The following is a 15,420-nucleotide window of genomic DNA, read 5'->3' as shown; positions in this document are numbered from 1 at the left end:
CAAAAGGCTTATTCCCGCCCTGCGTGTCACGTGCAGGGGGCTGTGGCAGTACCGGCTCCCAAGGGCTCACCTTGCTGTCCTGCATGTCCTTGTTGGCTCCATTTTTCAGCAGAGCCAAGGTGGCCTCCACGTTGTTCACGGCTGCAGCCCAGTGTAGGGCTGATTTCCCTGCAGGGAGACAAACGGCAGCCGTCAGGCTCAGGCCGGGTCCCCATCACAGGACAGGCAGAAGTGTCTAGAAAACGACCTGGCAGCGGGCAGGACAGTTCCAGGCACACCCTAGTGTCTGAGCTCTTGTGTTGAGATCCGAGTAGGTGCAGATCTACAGAACGCCTCTAACCAAGGGGTGCCCTGCACGTGTGTGCGTATGAAACTGATTTTAAAACAAACAAGGGCCAGCAAGATGGCTCAGCGGGCAAAGGTGCTTACTGCATACACCTGACGACCTGACTTCCAGCCCCAAACCCACATTAGAGGGAATTTCAACAAGAACAACAAAATAAACAGCGCATCGCCAAAACTGAAACTCTCACTCTTCCAAGGATACCATCAAAGAAATAAAGGCTAGAGGCTGGAGAGATGGCTCAGCAGCTAAAAACATTTGCTGTTCTCTTGTGGGAAGTGGAGTGGTTTTTGTTTAGTAGTTTTAATGTTGCGTGTAGGGCTGTTTTACTTGCATGTATATCTGTGCACCATCTGTGTGCCTAGTGTCCACAGAGGCCAGAAGAGGGCGTCAGATCCCGGGCACCGTGTTAACCAGGTGTGGTGGCACACGCCTGTAATCCCAGCACTGGGGAATCTATTTGGCTTACACTCTCTCTTAGGGCTTCTATTGCTGCCAGGAAACGCCATGACTAAAGGGAGTTGGGGAGAAAAGGATTTATTTGGCTTATACTTCCATATCGCTGTTCTTTACTGAAGGAAGTCAGGACAGGAACTCAAACAGGGCAGGAACCTGGAGGCAGGAGCTGATGCAGAGGCCATGGAGAAGTGCCGCTCCCATGGCTTGCTCAGCCTGCTTTCTTAGAGAACCCAGGACCACCAACCAGCCCAGGGATGGCACCACCCACCATGGACTGGGCCTTCCCCCATTAATTGCTAACTAAGAAAATGCCATAGAACTAGATCTCATGGAGGCATTTCCTCAACTGAGGCTCCTTCCTTTCTGATGACTCTTGTGTCAAGTTGACACTCCAAATAAGCCAGTACACACTCTTAGACCACAGTCCATCATTGAGTGAAGCAACACAGAGACCTGAAGTCAGGCCTGCCTGCTATTCTCCGCAGCATTACCTCCAGCTAAGGAACTCACTTCACAGCCAAATACAACAGAAACTGCGGGATCATGCTTGCTAGCTGGCTCACTCACAGGATCATCCTCAGGTAACGTTCTTATATAGTTCAGGATCACCTGCTCAGGGGATAGTGCTGCCCACAGTGGGCTGAGCCCTCCTGCACCAATCAAGACAATCTCACACGGAATGGGCAATCCCTCAATCGAGGCTCACTTCTCAGATGACTCTAGGCTATGTCAAATAGACAGTTAACACTAACTAGGACTATGTCTCAAAAATGTTATTCTTAATATCTTTTCTTGTTTATATATATATATTTAAAATCTTTGTTCTATCAATTAATCAATTTTTACAACATTTTTGTCACTTTCATTAGCCATCATTGATCAGTCCCCTCACATCCCAAGCCTTAGGCAACTGTTGATATGCTTTCTGTCTTTATACTCTATATTGCCTGTTCTGAGTGAGTTGTTTGTTTTTTGTTTTTGTAAGATTTATTTATTTTTTATCTTTTAAATTATGTGTATATACGCATTTGCAATGAGGGAAGCGCATGTTGAGTGCAGGTGCCCACAGAGTCCAGAAGGGGGCATCAGATCCCCTGGAGCTAGAGTTACAGGTGGTTGTGGGCCACCAACTTGGGTGGTCGGAACTTATCTCAGGCCTTCTGCAGGAACAGTGCATGCTTTTACCTGCTGAGCCATCCCGGATTTTCTTGTTGTTGGTGAAGACAAGATCTCAAGTATCCTAGGCTGGCCTGTAACTATGTAGCCAAAGACAACCTTAAACTTCTGATCCTCCTGACTCCAGATAGGTCCTAAGCACTGGGACTACAGGCTTGCCTAGGATTACCATACCTAACTCTATATGGTGGTAGGGATTGAACCTGGAACTCTGGGCCTTAGGCAGGGTACTCCGCCAACTGAGCTATATCCCCAGTCCAAAATTTTAAATGTTCAGTGAACTAAAAGAAAGCCGAGCTCTTTATTTGTCCAAGCCACATTCCAAGTGCTCGTCAGCCACAAGTGGCCAGTGGCAGCCAAACTGGACTAGACCGAGTATTTCTTCCAACCCTCTGAGAAAGTTCTAGCAGCCAGCACTGAGCTACAGGAGTCTGATATCAACCAACAGCTCATTACAGTTACCGTGTACAACCGCACGCAGCTCACGTTAACCTCGACGTAAAAGTCTTCCCCGTGTGACCTTACTCTCCACAGAGCTGCACAGTCGTTACCCTGTGACTGACGTGCTGGATCTTTGCCAGCTGTAAAGTTGTATCATGGTCCCTTGGATGGACTCTCTTCTGAGGCACTCTATAACTAACTGCTGCTCCCCTCACCACACTCTGTCAGCCTCGAAGCAGTTACAGACTTACACCCCCAAGCCCCTGAAAGCAGTTCGGGTGATCTCTAAGGGGAATAATAAGCCATGAACCATCCAGGTCATCCCTCTTCTTGCCACGCCGGGCGTCGTTTTCAGGACTCAGAACTGAAAGGGCTGAACTGACGCCTTCGACGCATCAGTTAACCTCTCCGTCTCACCAGCTCACACATCCTTCAGGGCCAGCTCGACCCCTTGACTGCTGCAGTACTCCACAATAACTAGGTCTGGCAGCTGAGAGATGGCTCAGCAGTTAAGTGCAATGCCTGCTCTTCCAGAGGACCCGAGTTCAAGTCCCAGTACTCACATGGCAGCTCACAACTGTCTAACTCCAGTTCCAAGAGACCAGACACCCATGGCAAAATGCCAATGCACATTTAAAAACAAAAAACAAAAAAACAGCTGGACAGTGGTGGCGCACGCCTTTAATCCCAGTGCTTGGGAGGCAGAGGAAGGTGGATTTCCGTGAGTTCGAGGCCAGCCTGGTCTACAGATCGAGTTCCAGGACAGGCTCCAAAGCTACACAGAGAAGCCCTGTCTCAAAAAACAAATAAACAAACAAAAAAAAACAAAACTTGAATTCCAGGAGCTGGGGAAATAGTTCAATGGTTAAGAGCGCTGGCTGCTCTTCCAGAAAACCCAGGTTCAGTTCCCAGCACCCACATGACAGTTTACAAGTGCCTGTAACTCCAGTTCCAGAGGCTCTCATGCCGTCTTCTGGCCTATGTGGGCACTGCATGCATGTGGTACACAGACATGCATGCAGGCAAAATACCCCTACACACAAAATAAAAATAAATAATATTTTTTAAAAATAGCCCAGTGGGGCCCATCAATGACCTGTCCAGGAGTCCACCTTTGATCCTCCAGGAAATCTGAGTCACCTGAAGACATGCTAAGGACAGGCCTTTAATCCCCGTAAAGACATAAAGTACTTTTCCTTCCTCAGAGCTCCTCTCTCAATGCAGCTGCTTGCAGGCTTTCCACCAGGCGGCACTTTGGAGCCCCCACAATGCAGCCTGCCGCATTTCATGCTTTGGCCGTGTGTGCACGGTTTTGCATGGGGTGTGCGTGTGGGGTGTGTGTGTGCATGTGGAGGCTGGATCTTCCAGCATGTTCACTGAGGTAGTGTCTCTCAGTCAAACCCTGAACTCACTGATATGGCTAATCTTGTCAGCCAGCTTGCTCTAAGGCTCCCTGTCTCTGGAATCACACACATGTGGCCACCACACCCATTTAGCGTTTACACTGGTCTCTGGAGATCCGAACCCAGGCCTTCACACTTGTGTGGCAAGTGCTTGAACCACTAAGCCCCCTTTCCCTTCTTTTCTATTTTGTTGTTTGTTTGTTTGTTGTTGTTTTTTGAGACAGGGTTCCTCTGTGTAGCCCTGGCTGTCCTGGAATTCACTCTGTAGACCAGGCTGGCCTCGAACTCACAGAGATCCGCCTGGCTCTATCTCCCGAGTGCTGGGATCAAAGGCGGGCGCCGCCACCGCCCCACCTCTATTTTCTTTTGGATTCTGAGCAAAGCCTGGACACGATTCCCCGATTCTCTGAACCCTCTCGCTTGTCCTCTGAAGCTCACCCCTCCCCCAGCTTCCACCAGGCTGCTGCTTCCCAGCTGCCATCTCAAAAGACACGAATTTCTCTTCCTCTTCTCCATCTCTCCATTCCGGAGAGACTGTGTTCGAGCTTTCTTCTGAGTCCATTTCTAATTCCTTCTATCGATGGAACAAGGAACCAAGGAAAGATGCCCAACTTACACAGTAACATCAGAAGAGGCTCACAGCCTCGACCCTCCTCCAACACACAAACCAAGAATGATCCAACCACAGATGTCAGTGAGGATGAAGTTGAGAACCTAAGGGTACTCCACAGGATGTCTGTAAGTGTCTACAGCTGGGTGAGACCCTTTGGACATAAGGACAGCTTGCTGTGACTCTGCTCATGTCATACCCAAGACCAGGCAGCTGCCCTCACTTACAGATCGCCGGATTTGCTAGTTTATGACAGCTGTCCAGCAGGTGGCAGTACAGTCCATTTTTCCCAGCAAAGCCGCGGGGCTGGGGTGCTGCCCAACCGTTAGAGCATTTGCCTAGTGTGAGCAAGGCATCATCTTCCATCCCCAGTATGACAAAAAAACAAAAAACAAACAAAACAGCTGATGATGACGTGTCTTCCTCAAAGAATGGGAAAAAGTCTTTGCCAGCTATTCATCTAACAAGGGATCTGTAGTCAGAATATAAAAAGAATTTAACAGCTGGGTGTGGTGGCGCTCGCCTTTAATCCCAGCACTCGGGAGGCAGAGGCAGGTGGATCTCTGAGTTCGAGGCCAGCCTGGCTACAGAGTGAGTTCTAGGACAGGCTCCAAAGCTACACAGAGAATCACTGTCTCAAACCCCCCCCCCCCCCCAAAAAAAAGAAAAGAAAAGAAAAAAAGAAAGGGAGAGAGAGAGAGAGAGGAAGAATACAAATGCCAGAGAAAGGGATCCTCATGGACTATTGATGGGAATGTAATTAGCACAGTCACTACAGAGAATACCACAGAGGGTCCTCAAACACCTAAATGTAGGACTACCCTATGGTCCAGCTGTGGCACTCCTGGGCTCCTGCGTCTATACCTGAAGGAAGCTGAGTCAGCATACAATGGAGACACCTGCACACGCACGTCAACCGTGGCATCCACAGCACTATCCACAGCAGCCACATTATGGCATCAGCCCGGCTACCCATCAACACTGTGTGCAATGGAGTACTACTCAGCCAAAACAAGGAAGGGAAATGAACCGCGTGTGGTGGCAAATGCCTAACTTGGGAAAGAGAGGCAGGAGGATCAGGATTTCAAGATCTTTGGCTACACAGTGAGTTGGAAGCAAGCCTAGGTTACATGAGACTCTGTCTCAAGAGGGGGTAGGGGGTCAGATGATACAATTTTCAAGAAACTTGATAGAACAGGAGACCATCATGGTAAGTGGAATAACTCGGACTCAAAGACAAGTACTTCAGGTCTTACGGAATATTTGGACTCTAGAAAGAAAAACAGGAGGAGGGGGAGAAGAGGACCACGATGAAAGCAGAGGTGGACTGTGTGGGGGAAGGGGAGAACTACAGAAAGGGGGGGGAGTGAAAGGGGGTGTCACCACAGTGCACTGTATAAATGAACGGAATTCAGTGGAACTCGCTGCTTTGTATGGGTCACGTTAGGGGAAGAGTCAAGGGGCAGAGAAGGGAAGGGGAGGGAAGGGGAGGGGAGGGGAGGGGAGGGGAGGGGAGGGGGACGTCCTGGGGAACCTACATTTTCTTCTAAACTGTAGGCACCCTATGGGTCCTGTTCCATCCGTGTGGGAGCCCTGGCGTGCACAGCTGAGCAAATGCTTGGTGTCAGCATGGGCGTGAGTTCACACTAAGAGGACAGCAGCACCGGAGGCCCCGCCCATCCCTTCCTCAGCACTTACCCAGCTCATCCACAGCATTGACATCGGCGTGGCTGGCAATGAGCTCTTCCACCATGCCCTCCACCGCCAGGCGGGCCGCCAAGATCAGTGCCGTAGAGCCATCTGCCATGCGGGCATCCAGGTCAGTGGAGCGGTTCCTGATGAGAATCTTAAAAAAAAAAAAGGCCGTGGCAGGACCAGGACATCGTGCAGGAGCAGAGGAATGTATAGCACCTTGCGAGTGCCAAACCCCACAGCCTTGGGACCCATGAGTTACAGGTACTTCCAGACTTACAATAGGGTGATATTTCTACTAATCCCATTTAAGTTGAAAATAAGCTCAATGAAAAAATGATTTAAATAATAGTCTGTAGGAGGCTAGGGAGATGGCTCAGGGGACATGCACCTGATTTTGGATCCCAAAGTCCATGTAAGAAGCCCAGTTTTGCAATGTGTATAAACCCCCAGGGAGTGTGGGACAAGGCAGGAGGATCAAGAGAGCTTGCTGGCTACCAGCCTAGCTCCAGGTTCAGTGACGGATTCTGTCTCAAAAGACAGAGAACAATAGAGCAAGATATCCCACAGCAAGCTGGGCAGTGGTGGTGTACGCCTTTAATCCCAGCACTTGGAGGCAGAGGCAGGTGAATCTCTGTGAGTTCGAGGCCGGCCTGGTCTACAGAGTGAGTTCCAGGACAGGCAACAAAACTACACAGAGAAACCCTGTCTCAAAACAAAGAAGGAAGGAAAAAACAAAAAGACATCTAACAGCCTCCTTTGGCTTCTGCAATCTATACAACAGGCATGAGCACACACAGGTGCACATATGCCACACAAACACACAAACAAATCACACACAAAGTAAAATACGCACACACACACACCAGCACTTACAAAAAACTCAAAAGTGCTAATAAAAGGTAACACCATAATAAAACACAGCACTTTATATGCTACAATTAAGAAAAAAAATGAATCTTTGTTTTTGTCTCTAAGACAGGGTCTCACTGTGTAGCCCTGGCTGTCCTGGAACTCACTTTGTAGACCAGGCTGGCCTTTGAACTCACAGAGCTTCATCTGCCTCTGCCTCCTAGGTGCCGGGATTAAAAGCATGTGCCACTATATCCAGGCAAACACAATACGATGGGTTTAACAACCTAAACAGCCGAGCGCAGTGTGCCCAGCCCGTTTCAAGTGCAGAGAACACCGCTGTCAGTCTACAGCTGAACAAAAGCAGCAAACACAAGAACTAGGATATAAATGAGGACACGGCTCAGCGGTACGGCGCTTGTCCAGAGTGTGCAGCCGTGGTTCCAGCCCAGCGAGGGAAGGGGGGTTGTTTATATGTAAGTAGGCACGGTAATGTGTAATCCCACCACCTGGGGGTGCAGAGGCATGAGGATTATATGTTCAGTACTAGCCTGAGCCATGCACGAGACTGTCCAAAAAAAAAAAAAAAAAATAGCGCTGAACATCATGTCCGTCCTTGAATATTTCACTGACTGAAAGTGGAGAAGCATGCTCAAAGTAGAAAAATCTAAGTCAGAGGCCAGGGAGGTGGCTTGGCAGGTGACGGCTTGCTGCCAAGCCTGGTGACCTACATGTGGAAGGAGAGAACTAATTCCTCTCTTTTTAATTAAGTGTGTGTGTGTGTGTGTCTGTGTGTGTGTGTGTGTGTGTGTGTGTGTGTAGGCCAGAAGAGGGTGTCAGATCTCCTGGAGCTGGAGTCACAGGTGGTTGTGAGCCACCAGATGTGGATGCTGGGAACCAAACTCCGATCTTCTGAAGAGCAGCAGTAAGTGCCCTTAACCACTGAGCCATCTCTCCAGCTCCTGAGAACCAGTTCTTAAAAGTTATCCTCTGACCTCCACACTTATACTGTGGCACATGTGTGTATACACGCATGTAATTTTAAAGACACTTAAAAAAAAAAAAATCTAGGTCAGGTACTACCTATTCTTGACAGGCAGTATGATCCAAATGACAAAAACAAGCTTTGCAAGACAGGTCAGAGCTCAAATCCAGGTGGATCAGACACGCACGCAGCAGCTCCACAGTCTGAAGAGACAGGCCTGTCTCACCTGGAAAACACCCTGGGCATCCGCTGTCACCGCTGTGTGCAGAGGGGTGCGGCCCGAATGGTCCTGGGCGTTGGTGTCCGCCCCAGCGTCCAGCAGCCGCTTGGCTGCATCCGCGCGGGCATAGCGGGCAGCCAAATGCAGGGCAGTCTCGCCAGTGCGGTCAGTTCGTGCTCCGAGCTGGGCCCCCTGGCAGATCAGGTCTGATATGATGCTGGCTGATGTGTCATCCGCCTCATCCTCCTCAGCCGGCATCGGCTCCAGGGCTCCCCCGCAGAAGGAGGCCAGCATAAGTGGGGTGAAGCCATCTGCAGGGACCAGGAGGGTGTCACAGGCATAGGGGTCTTCCTGGGGGACAATGTCAGGGGCACTGTAGTAGACGCAACTGGGACACACTGTACCGTAAGACAGAGGTAAATTCTCCCCAACTGCAAAGCCACCCCAACAAAAATCACGTAATTTATCATGAACGGAATTCCAGAAGCAGAGCGTTTAGAATAAAGTGAAGGGGTACTACCTCTTCCCTGGTTTTTCTTTTCATGCATTCCCCAGTAGCCCTATTTAGACCAGACAGGGGCTGGTTTATCCACATCTTATAGTCCCCTAGCCACACTGACTGACCCCTGGATGGGTACACGGTTCTAGTCTGCCCAGTCAGAACGCATTCTGAGACTTTCCTGACAAGTTGTACAGCTGGAGCTAAGTGCGAAAAGTAAATCAAATATCCAGGATCCAAGGGCTTGGTGGGTAAAGGTGCCTGCCACCAAACTGGATCGCCTGAATTCGATCCCTAGGCCCCAGACTGTGGCAGGAGATAACCAGTTCCAGCAAGGTGTCCTCTGACTTCCTCGTGCACTAATACACACAAATAGGTGATATTTTTAAATAAACCCCAGCTGGGTGTGGTGGCACACACATGTAATTCCAGCACTTGGGAGGCAGAGGCAAGCTCTGAGTTCACATCCTGCTCTACAGAATGAATTCCAGGCCAGCCCAAAGAAAAAAAAGCCTAGCGGTGGCGGCTCTGCCTTAATCCCAGCACTCGGGAGACAGGGGCAGGAGGATTTCTGTGAGTTCCAGGCCAGCCTAGTCTACAGAGTGAGTTCCAGGACCAGCCAGGGCTATCTCAGAAAAAAAGAAAAGAGAAAACAGAAGGAAATCTCAGCCTCATGAAGAAAAGTTCAGGATCCAATTATCTTCAGTTTCCAGCTACATGCCAGTGATGCTGTTTTACTTAAACTGCTTTGCACAGGGCCCTTATCACTTACAACCTAAAGTCTGGCTTAACACCCGCACCAGGCACAGAAGCCCGGGCACTCCCAGACTACAGTCCCATATGTGATCTATCAATAGGACCAAGGAGAAGTCTTTGGGGAGGGGCACTCACCGGGGCCACGTACGTTGACATCCATGCCATCAGCATCTGCGTCACCCTGGGGTGGAGTCAGTGCCATGGCCGGTGCCACACGGATATCAGCGGCCACCAGGTGGTGTTGGGTCCATTGGCGACAATCCACAGGCTCCTCAGCCCCCGTGCTTGGCTCTTCTACCTGGAGGGACAGATGCAGGCTCTGATCTCCCGTTTGGGGTGGGACAGGCGGGACCAGAGAGGGTTGGGGAGTCCCACGGGGTCACTGATGAAGCTGTATCCAGGTCAAGGAGACCATTGACAGCCTGCTGTCTCAAAAAAAAAAAAAAAATTAAAATAGTGGGAAGAGGGTTCAGCTCATAGACGTACTTGTAGATTAGACATGGCTCTCCACACATTGCCTTGGCACACATGTGCCCTCACATGCAAACATGTGCACACATACACAAAAATAAATATTTGAAAAAGAACAAAACATTTTTAATTAAATTATCAAAACAGGAGATAAGTTGCCACCAAGCCTGATGGCCTAAGTTTGGCCCCTGGAATCCACAGTGGACAGAGAGAAATGACAAGCTGTCCTCTGACCTCCACACACACGATGTGGTACACATGCCCAGCACACACGAAAATAAATAAATAAATAAGAAACATTTTTGTTTTTAGAGACAGGGTTTCTCTGTGTGGCCCTGTCTGTCCTGGATCTCGCTCTGCAGACCAGGCTGGTCTCGAACCCACAGAGATCCGCCTGCCTCTGCCTCCCGAGTGCTGGGATTAAAGGCGTGCGCCACCACCTGGCAATGCAAATTTTTTTAATTATCAAAATAAAGCTGTCACGGTGGCACACCTGTAATCTAGCACTCATGAAGCAGAGTCAGGAGGACAAATAGCTCACAGCCAGTCTGGCCTACATATTAAGACTCTCAAAAAAAAAAAAAAATAGAATGCTAGCCACACCCTTAACACCACCCGCACTTGGGAGGCAGAGGCAGGTGGATCTCTGAGTTTGAGGCCAGCCTATACAATCAATCCTAGGTCTATACAGTCAGTCCCAGGCCAGCAAGATGGCTCAGCAGGTAAGCACACTTATTGCTAAACCTGATGACCTGATTTGGACCCAAGGGACCCACATGGATTAGGAGAAAACTGATTCTTCCAAGTTGTCCTCCGATCTCCACACAACACTGTGGTACGTGTATCCAACACATACACAAAATAAATAGTGATTTTTTTAAAAAGGTGTTTTAAATTATGTGCATGGGTGTTGTGCCTGTATGTCTTTGTACTGCATGCATGCCTGGTGCCCGTGGAATCCAGAGGGCATCAGATCCCGTCTTCTGGAACTGGAGTCACAGACATTTGTAAGCCACTCTGTGGGTGCTGGGACTCAAACACAGATCCTCTGGAAGGGCGGCCAGCACTCAATTGTTGAGCCATCTCTCCAGCCTCCAATTTTTTGTTTGTTTGCTTTATTTTTTTTTTATTTATCTGTTTTACAACTCAACTGCTGTTTCCCCTCCTTCCTCTCCTTTCAGCCCCCCACCTCAACATCCACTCCTCCATTTCCATTCAGAGGAGGTCACAACTCCCATGGATATCAACCAAATATGCCATATCAGTTGAAGGCTGGACAAGGCAACCCAGTATGAGGAAAAGGGTCCCAAAAGCCAGCAAGAGTCAGAGACAGCCCCACTTCCACTGTTAGGAATCCCACAAGAGGACCAAGCTACACAACTGTCACATATATGCAGAGGGCCTAGGGCAGTCCCATGCAGACTCCCTGGTTATCAGTTCAGTGTCTGTGAGCTCCCATGAGCCCAGGTTAGTTGACTCTGTGTGTTTTCTTGTGATGCACTTGACCCTTCTGGCTCCTACAATCCTTCTTCCCCCTCTTCCTCTGCCTAACGTTTCAGTCTCCAATTCTTTTAAAAATAAATATAAATAAATAAGAAGAGCAAAATATTTGGAGTTTTAAAAAATTAAATGCAGTCCTCATATTCTATGAACTACAGATCCCTAGTAAAAGAAATGTGGAGGCTAGATGCTGTGGCACATGCCTGTAATCCCAGCTATTGGAGCTGAGGCAGGAGGATTGTTTTCTTTATACATTACTCAGCCCTCGGGTAGTGTGTGTGTGTATGCACATGCGTGTGTGTGTGCCCATGAGTATGGAAGCCAAAGAACCACCTCGGATGTCACTGCTCAGGGACTGTCTGTCTTCTCTCATGAGACAGGTTCTCACTGACCAGGATCTTGCCAAGTAGACTAAGCAGCTAGCTAACTAGCCAGGAGTTTGCTGGCTCCGCCTCACCAGCACTGGGATTACAAGTGTACCACATGGCGCCTGGGTTGTGTTTGGTTTCTGTTTTCCCATGTGGGTTCTGGGAATCAAGCTCAGGACCTCAGCACTTTACTGACTGAACCATCTGAAAATGGAAAGAACATCCAAATGGGTATGGTTCCTAGAGATGAATGGAGCCCAAGACCAGCTGGGGACACTTTCAGCCTGGACATGCTGGACAAAGAACAGAAAAAGCAGTCACTCTGTGAGCCAGAGTGTTCCCTCTAAGGCAGTGGTCTCAACCTTCCTAATGTTGTGACCCTTTAATACAGTTCCTCATGTTGTAGTGACCCCAACCATAAAACTCTTTCATTGCTACTTCATAACTGTAATTTTGCTACTGTTATGAATCATAATGTAAATATCTGATATGAAGGATATCTGATATGCAACCTCTGTGAAAGGGTTGTTTGACCCCCCCAAAGGGGTTGTAACCTACAGGTTGAGAACCACTGCTATAGGGTGACCCTAGAATAGCCTGGGAGCAGGAGCCTGTGTGAGGAAGAACCAGACGGAGAAGGGGTAACCCGGGTAACCCGTGGCAAATCTCCTTCCCTCCTAACAAGGCAGCAGAGCCACATTAAGAAGAAAACGAGCCGGGCGGTGGTGGCGCACGCCTTTAATCCCAGCACTCAGGAGGCAGAGCCAGGCGGATCTCTGTGAGTTCGAGGCCAGCCTGGGCTACCAAGTGAGTTCCAGGAAAGGCGCAAAGCTACACAGAGAAACCCTGTCTCGAAAAACCAAAAAAAAAAAAAAAAAAAGAAGAAAACGAGGTCACACAGATGTAGCAATTGTCTGGATCTGGGCAGTGGAGAGAACGGAGACTTCCCCAGGCTCTCCAGCTGACCAGGGTGTCATGACCTGGGGCCCGGAGGGAGAGAGAGAAGCAGGTAATACCTTCAGTCTCTTGGCCTCTGGGCACTCTGAGTCCATCCAGTCAGTGGCCATCTCCCCCATCAGACTCTCGCTTTTGGCCATGTTCCTTGGGGAAAACAGGAAGAAAAAAACTTGAAAAAGTGCACTGGAGACATCTGGCTGGAAGGAGGATGGAGGGTTCAATTCAGGCAGAGGTCATAGAGGGGTCTTGGGTTGTTGACAGGTTCCAAAGAGGGATGGAAGGATAGAGGTAAAGTTACAGGAATCGTGTCAGGTGGCAATCAACCTTTTTTTTTTTCCATTTGTGTATGCCTCTGTATGTGCACATGCATGTTTTGGGCACACGAGTGTGCATGTAGGTGTGCAGATATGAAGTTGATAAATAGGAATCATCTTCAATCTCTCTTCAGTCTTGGTCATTGAGGCAGGGTTTCTCAATCAAACCAAGAGCTCATGTGTATGAGCTAGTTAGCTTGCTCTAGGAATCAGGACTCCACCTTCCAAGGCAGGCTGCCATGTTGTGGACATTTACTTTAAGTACATAAAACTGTGTTACATTTGTTTATGTCATGGACTATTACTTTAACTACGTAAAGGCATGTTACATTTGTTTATGCTGCATTTGTTTAATTATGTAAAGGTGTGTTGCTGCTTCACCTTGCCTGCCTAAGGCACCTGATTGGTCTAATAAAAAGCTGAACAGCCAATAGCAGCAGAGGGATAAGCAGGCCTGGTGGGCAGAGAGAATAAGTAGGAGAGACGAGAAGAGAGAATGAGGAAGAAAGAGAGGGACATGCCTGGAGCCAGAAGCCAGGCAGCCGTCTACCAACCAGACACCAGGAAGCAGGAAAGTAGGACATACAGATTGAAAGAAAGGTAGAAAGCCCCGAGGCAAAATGTAGATGAAGAGAAACAGGTTAAAACAAGAGCTAAGACAAGGCCGAGCATTCATAACTAGTAACAAGTCTCCGTGTCATGATTTGGGAGCTGGTTGGTGGCCCCAGAGAAGGCCTGCTCTATGCTGCCATGCCCACCAAGCACTTAGGGAACTTATGACATTTATATGGGTTCTAAGGATCCAGACTGCAGCTGGCACTCCTGCTCAGCAATCCCTTAAAGTCCTAGCCATCCCTCAAGCCCTAGGCAGCCAGAATCTTAAGGTGTCAGGAGTAGTACACACATTGGAACAGGGCTAGATAAGGAAAATGCCGGATCTGGACGATAGTGTCAAAGCTCATGGAAGAGGAGTTATTCGTGGCTAATGGAGGGATAGCCAAGATTGCAAATGTCATGCTGAATGTCCACGGAATCCTAGGGGAGGTTAAAATCAGGATACAGTTGTAGGTATTGAGGGATAAGTCAAGTTGGAGGCTTGGGATCGAGGACCACAGGGAAATGAACACTGGATTGGGTGGAAACAGGGGTCTGGGGTGAGGTCAAAGGTACGGGTGGGTTGAAACCAGAGGGGATTCAGGGATCATCAAGGACACAGTCCTCCTGGTCAGGAACAGGTTGAGATGATGACGTAGGTCTTGAGGACAGCAATCACAAGGGAATGAATCAGAATGAAGTCTGTGAGCCCAGCCCAGGAGGGGGCCAGGGAAGAATATGAGTCAGGAAATGAATAGAAATAGAAAATAAGGTCAAAGATCAGGGATCATGGAGTCTTTGGTCAAGAGGATGAACATTGAAGGCCCCTATGGGAGTCTGAAGCTAAAGTCAGGTGGGGGTCAGAGGTTGGAATATGACCAAGGTGGGGATGATCCAGAGCTTGCAAGGGCCCCATAGCTAGGGATAGAGAGCAGACAAGGTCCTCACTTCATGCCCAATGCATCTTGTCCCACGGGCTCCCTCCGGCCCTTGTGGCCAGCTGCTATGTCCTTGTGCAGTGCGAAACCCTCAGGGAACCAGAGGGTGCTGTGCTCACGCTTGCGCCTGGCCACCATGACACCCAGGATGAAGATGACCAGCAGAAAGACGGCCCCTGCCACCAGCAGCGGCAGCAGGGGCACACTCTGCTCCGGAGGCTCCAACGGCTCTCCTGTAAGAAGGAAGCAGTGGGTGAGCCCTCAGCCACGGAGCAGAGCAGGACCAACCAGGTGGGGTTTCAGTCACAGGCGATGCTTAGATGTGGAGCACCTAGAGGCCGGCTTCAACTGTGAGAGGCTCTTACCCACGGGGCTGGCTTAGCTACGGGGCAGGGCTTCAGCCAGAAGATCCAACCACTAGGATTGAACCACTCTCTGGGGCCACATGCTCTACTGGCCCTCTCTTCTTCCCACCTCACCTCGAACATCCCGCAGTGGGTAGGGGAAATCAAGTCGCTCTACTGCTGACAAGGCTCCCAGGTAGTCAGCAGCGCTCTGGGCATCAGGGAAGCAGTGGTCATTCTCTGGTGACTGCAGGCAGAGCCGATTGTCAATCTCCAGCATCACTACAGAGCTGTGGGAACAGAGCGAAGGGACCCAAAGACTCATCAGCTGTCTATAGCATCCTAGAAAACCTCAGAAAGCCACCCCCATCACCACACCACCCACCCAACTCTCAGCTGGGATCCAACCCCAGTGAAAAACCTGTGGAAGATGCATTGCCAAGGAGCGCTCTCAATTAAGAAGCATGAAACCCAAGGTCTGGATCATCGGTGCCCTGT

At 49.5% G+C, this 15,420-nt stretch overlaps 1 protein-coding gene across 1 annotated transcript in view; it reads right to left on the bottom strand.

Annotated features, from left to right (window-relative positions):
* The window catches only part of Notch3 (notch receptor 3), a 45,016-nt gene that overhangs the window by 3,336 nt on the left and 26,260 nt on the right, over positions 1-15,420 (bottom strand). The window contains exons 26-32 of the mRNA XM_052746771.1: positions 15,058-15,212; positions 14,589-14,811; positions 12,792-12,876; positions 9,572-9,734; positions 8,188-8,492; positions 6,131-6,278; positions 71-168 (exon numbers count right to left, since the gene is read on the bottom strand). Coding sequence (XP_052602731.1) covers positions 71-168; positions 6,131-6,278; positions 8,188-8,492; positions 9,572-9,734; positions 12,792-12,876; positions 14,589-14,811; positions 15,058-15,212 — 1,177 coding nt within the window. The remainder of the gene's footprint in view (positions 1-70; positions 169-6,130; positions 6,279-8,187; positions 8,493-9,571; positions 9,735-12,791; positions 12,877-14,588; positions 14,812-15,057; positions 15,213-15,420) is intronic.

The sequence above is a fragment of the Peromyscus californicus genome, unplaced genomic scaffold (genome assembly GCF_007827085.1).
Source record: "Peromyscus californicus insignis strain IS unplaced genomic scaffold, ASM782708v3 Scaffold_1__1_contigs__length_55948999, whole genome shotgun sequence".
NCBI classification, from domain to species: domain Eukaryota; kingdom Metazoa; phylum Chordata; class Mammalia; order Rodentia; family Cricetidae; genus Peromyscus; species Peromyscus californicus.
This window is presented reverse-complemented; position numbering and strand designations above follow the sequence as displayed.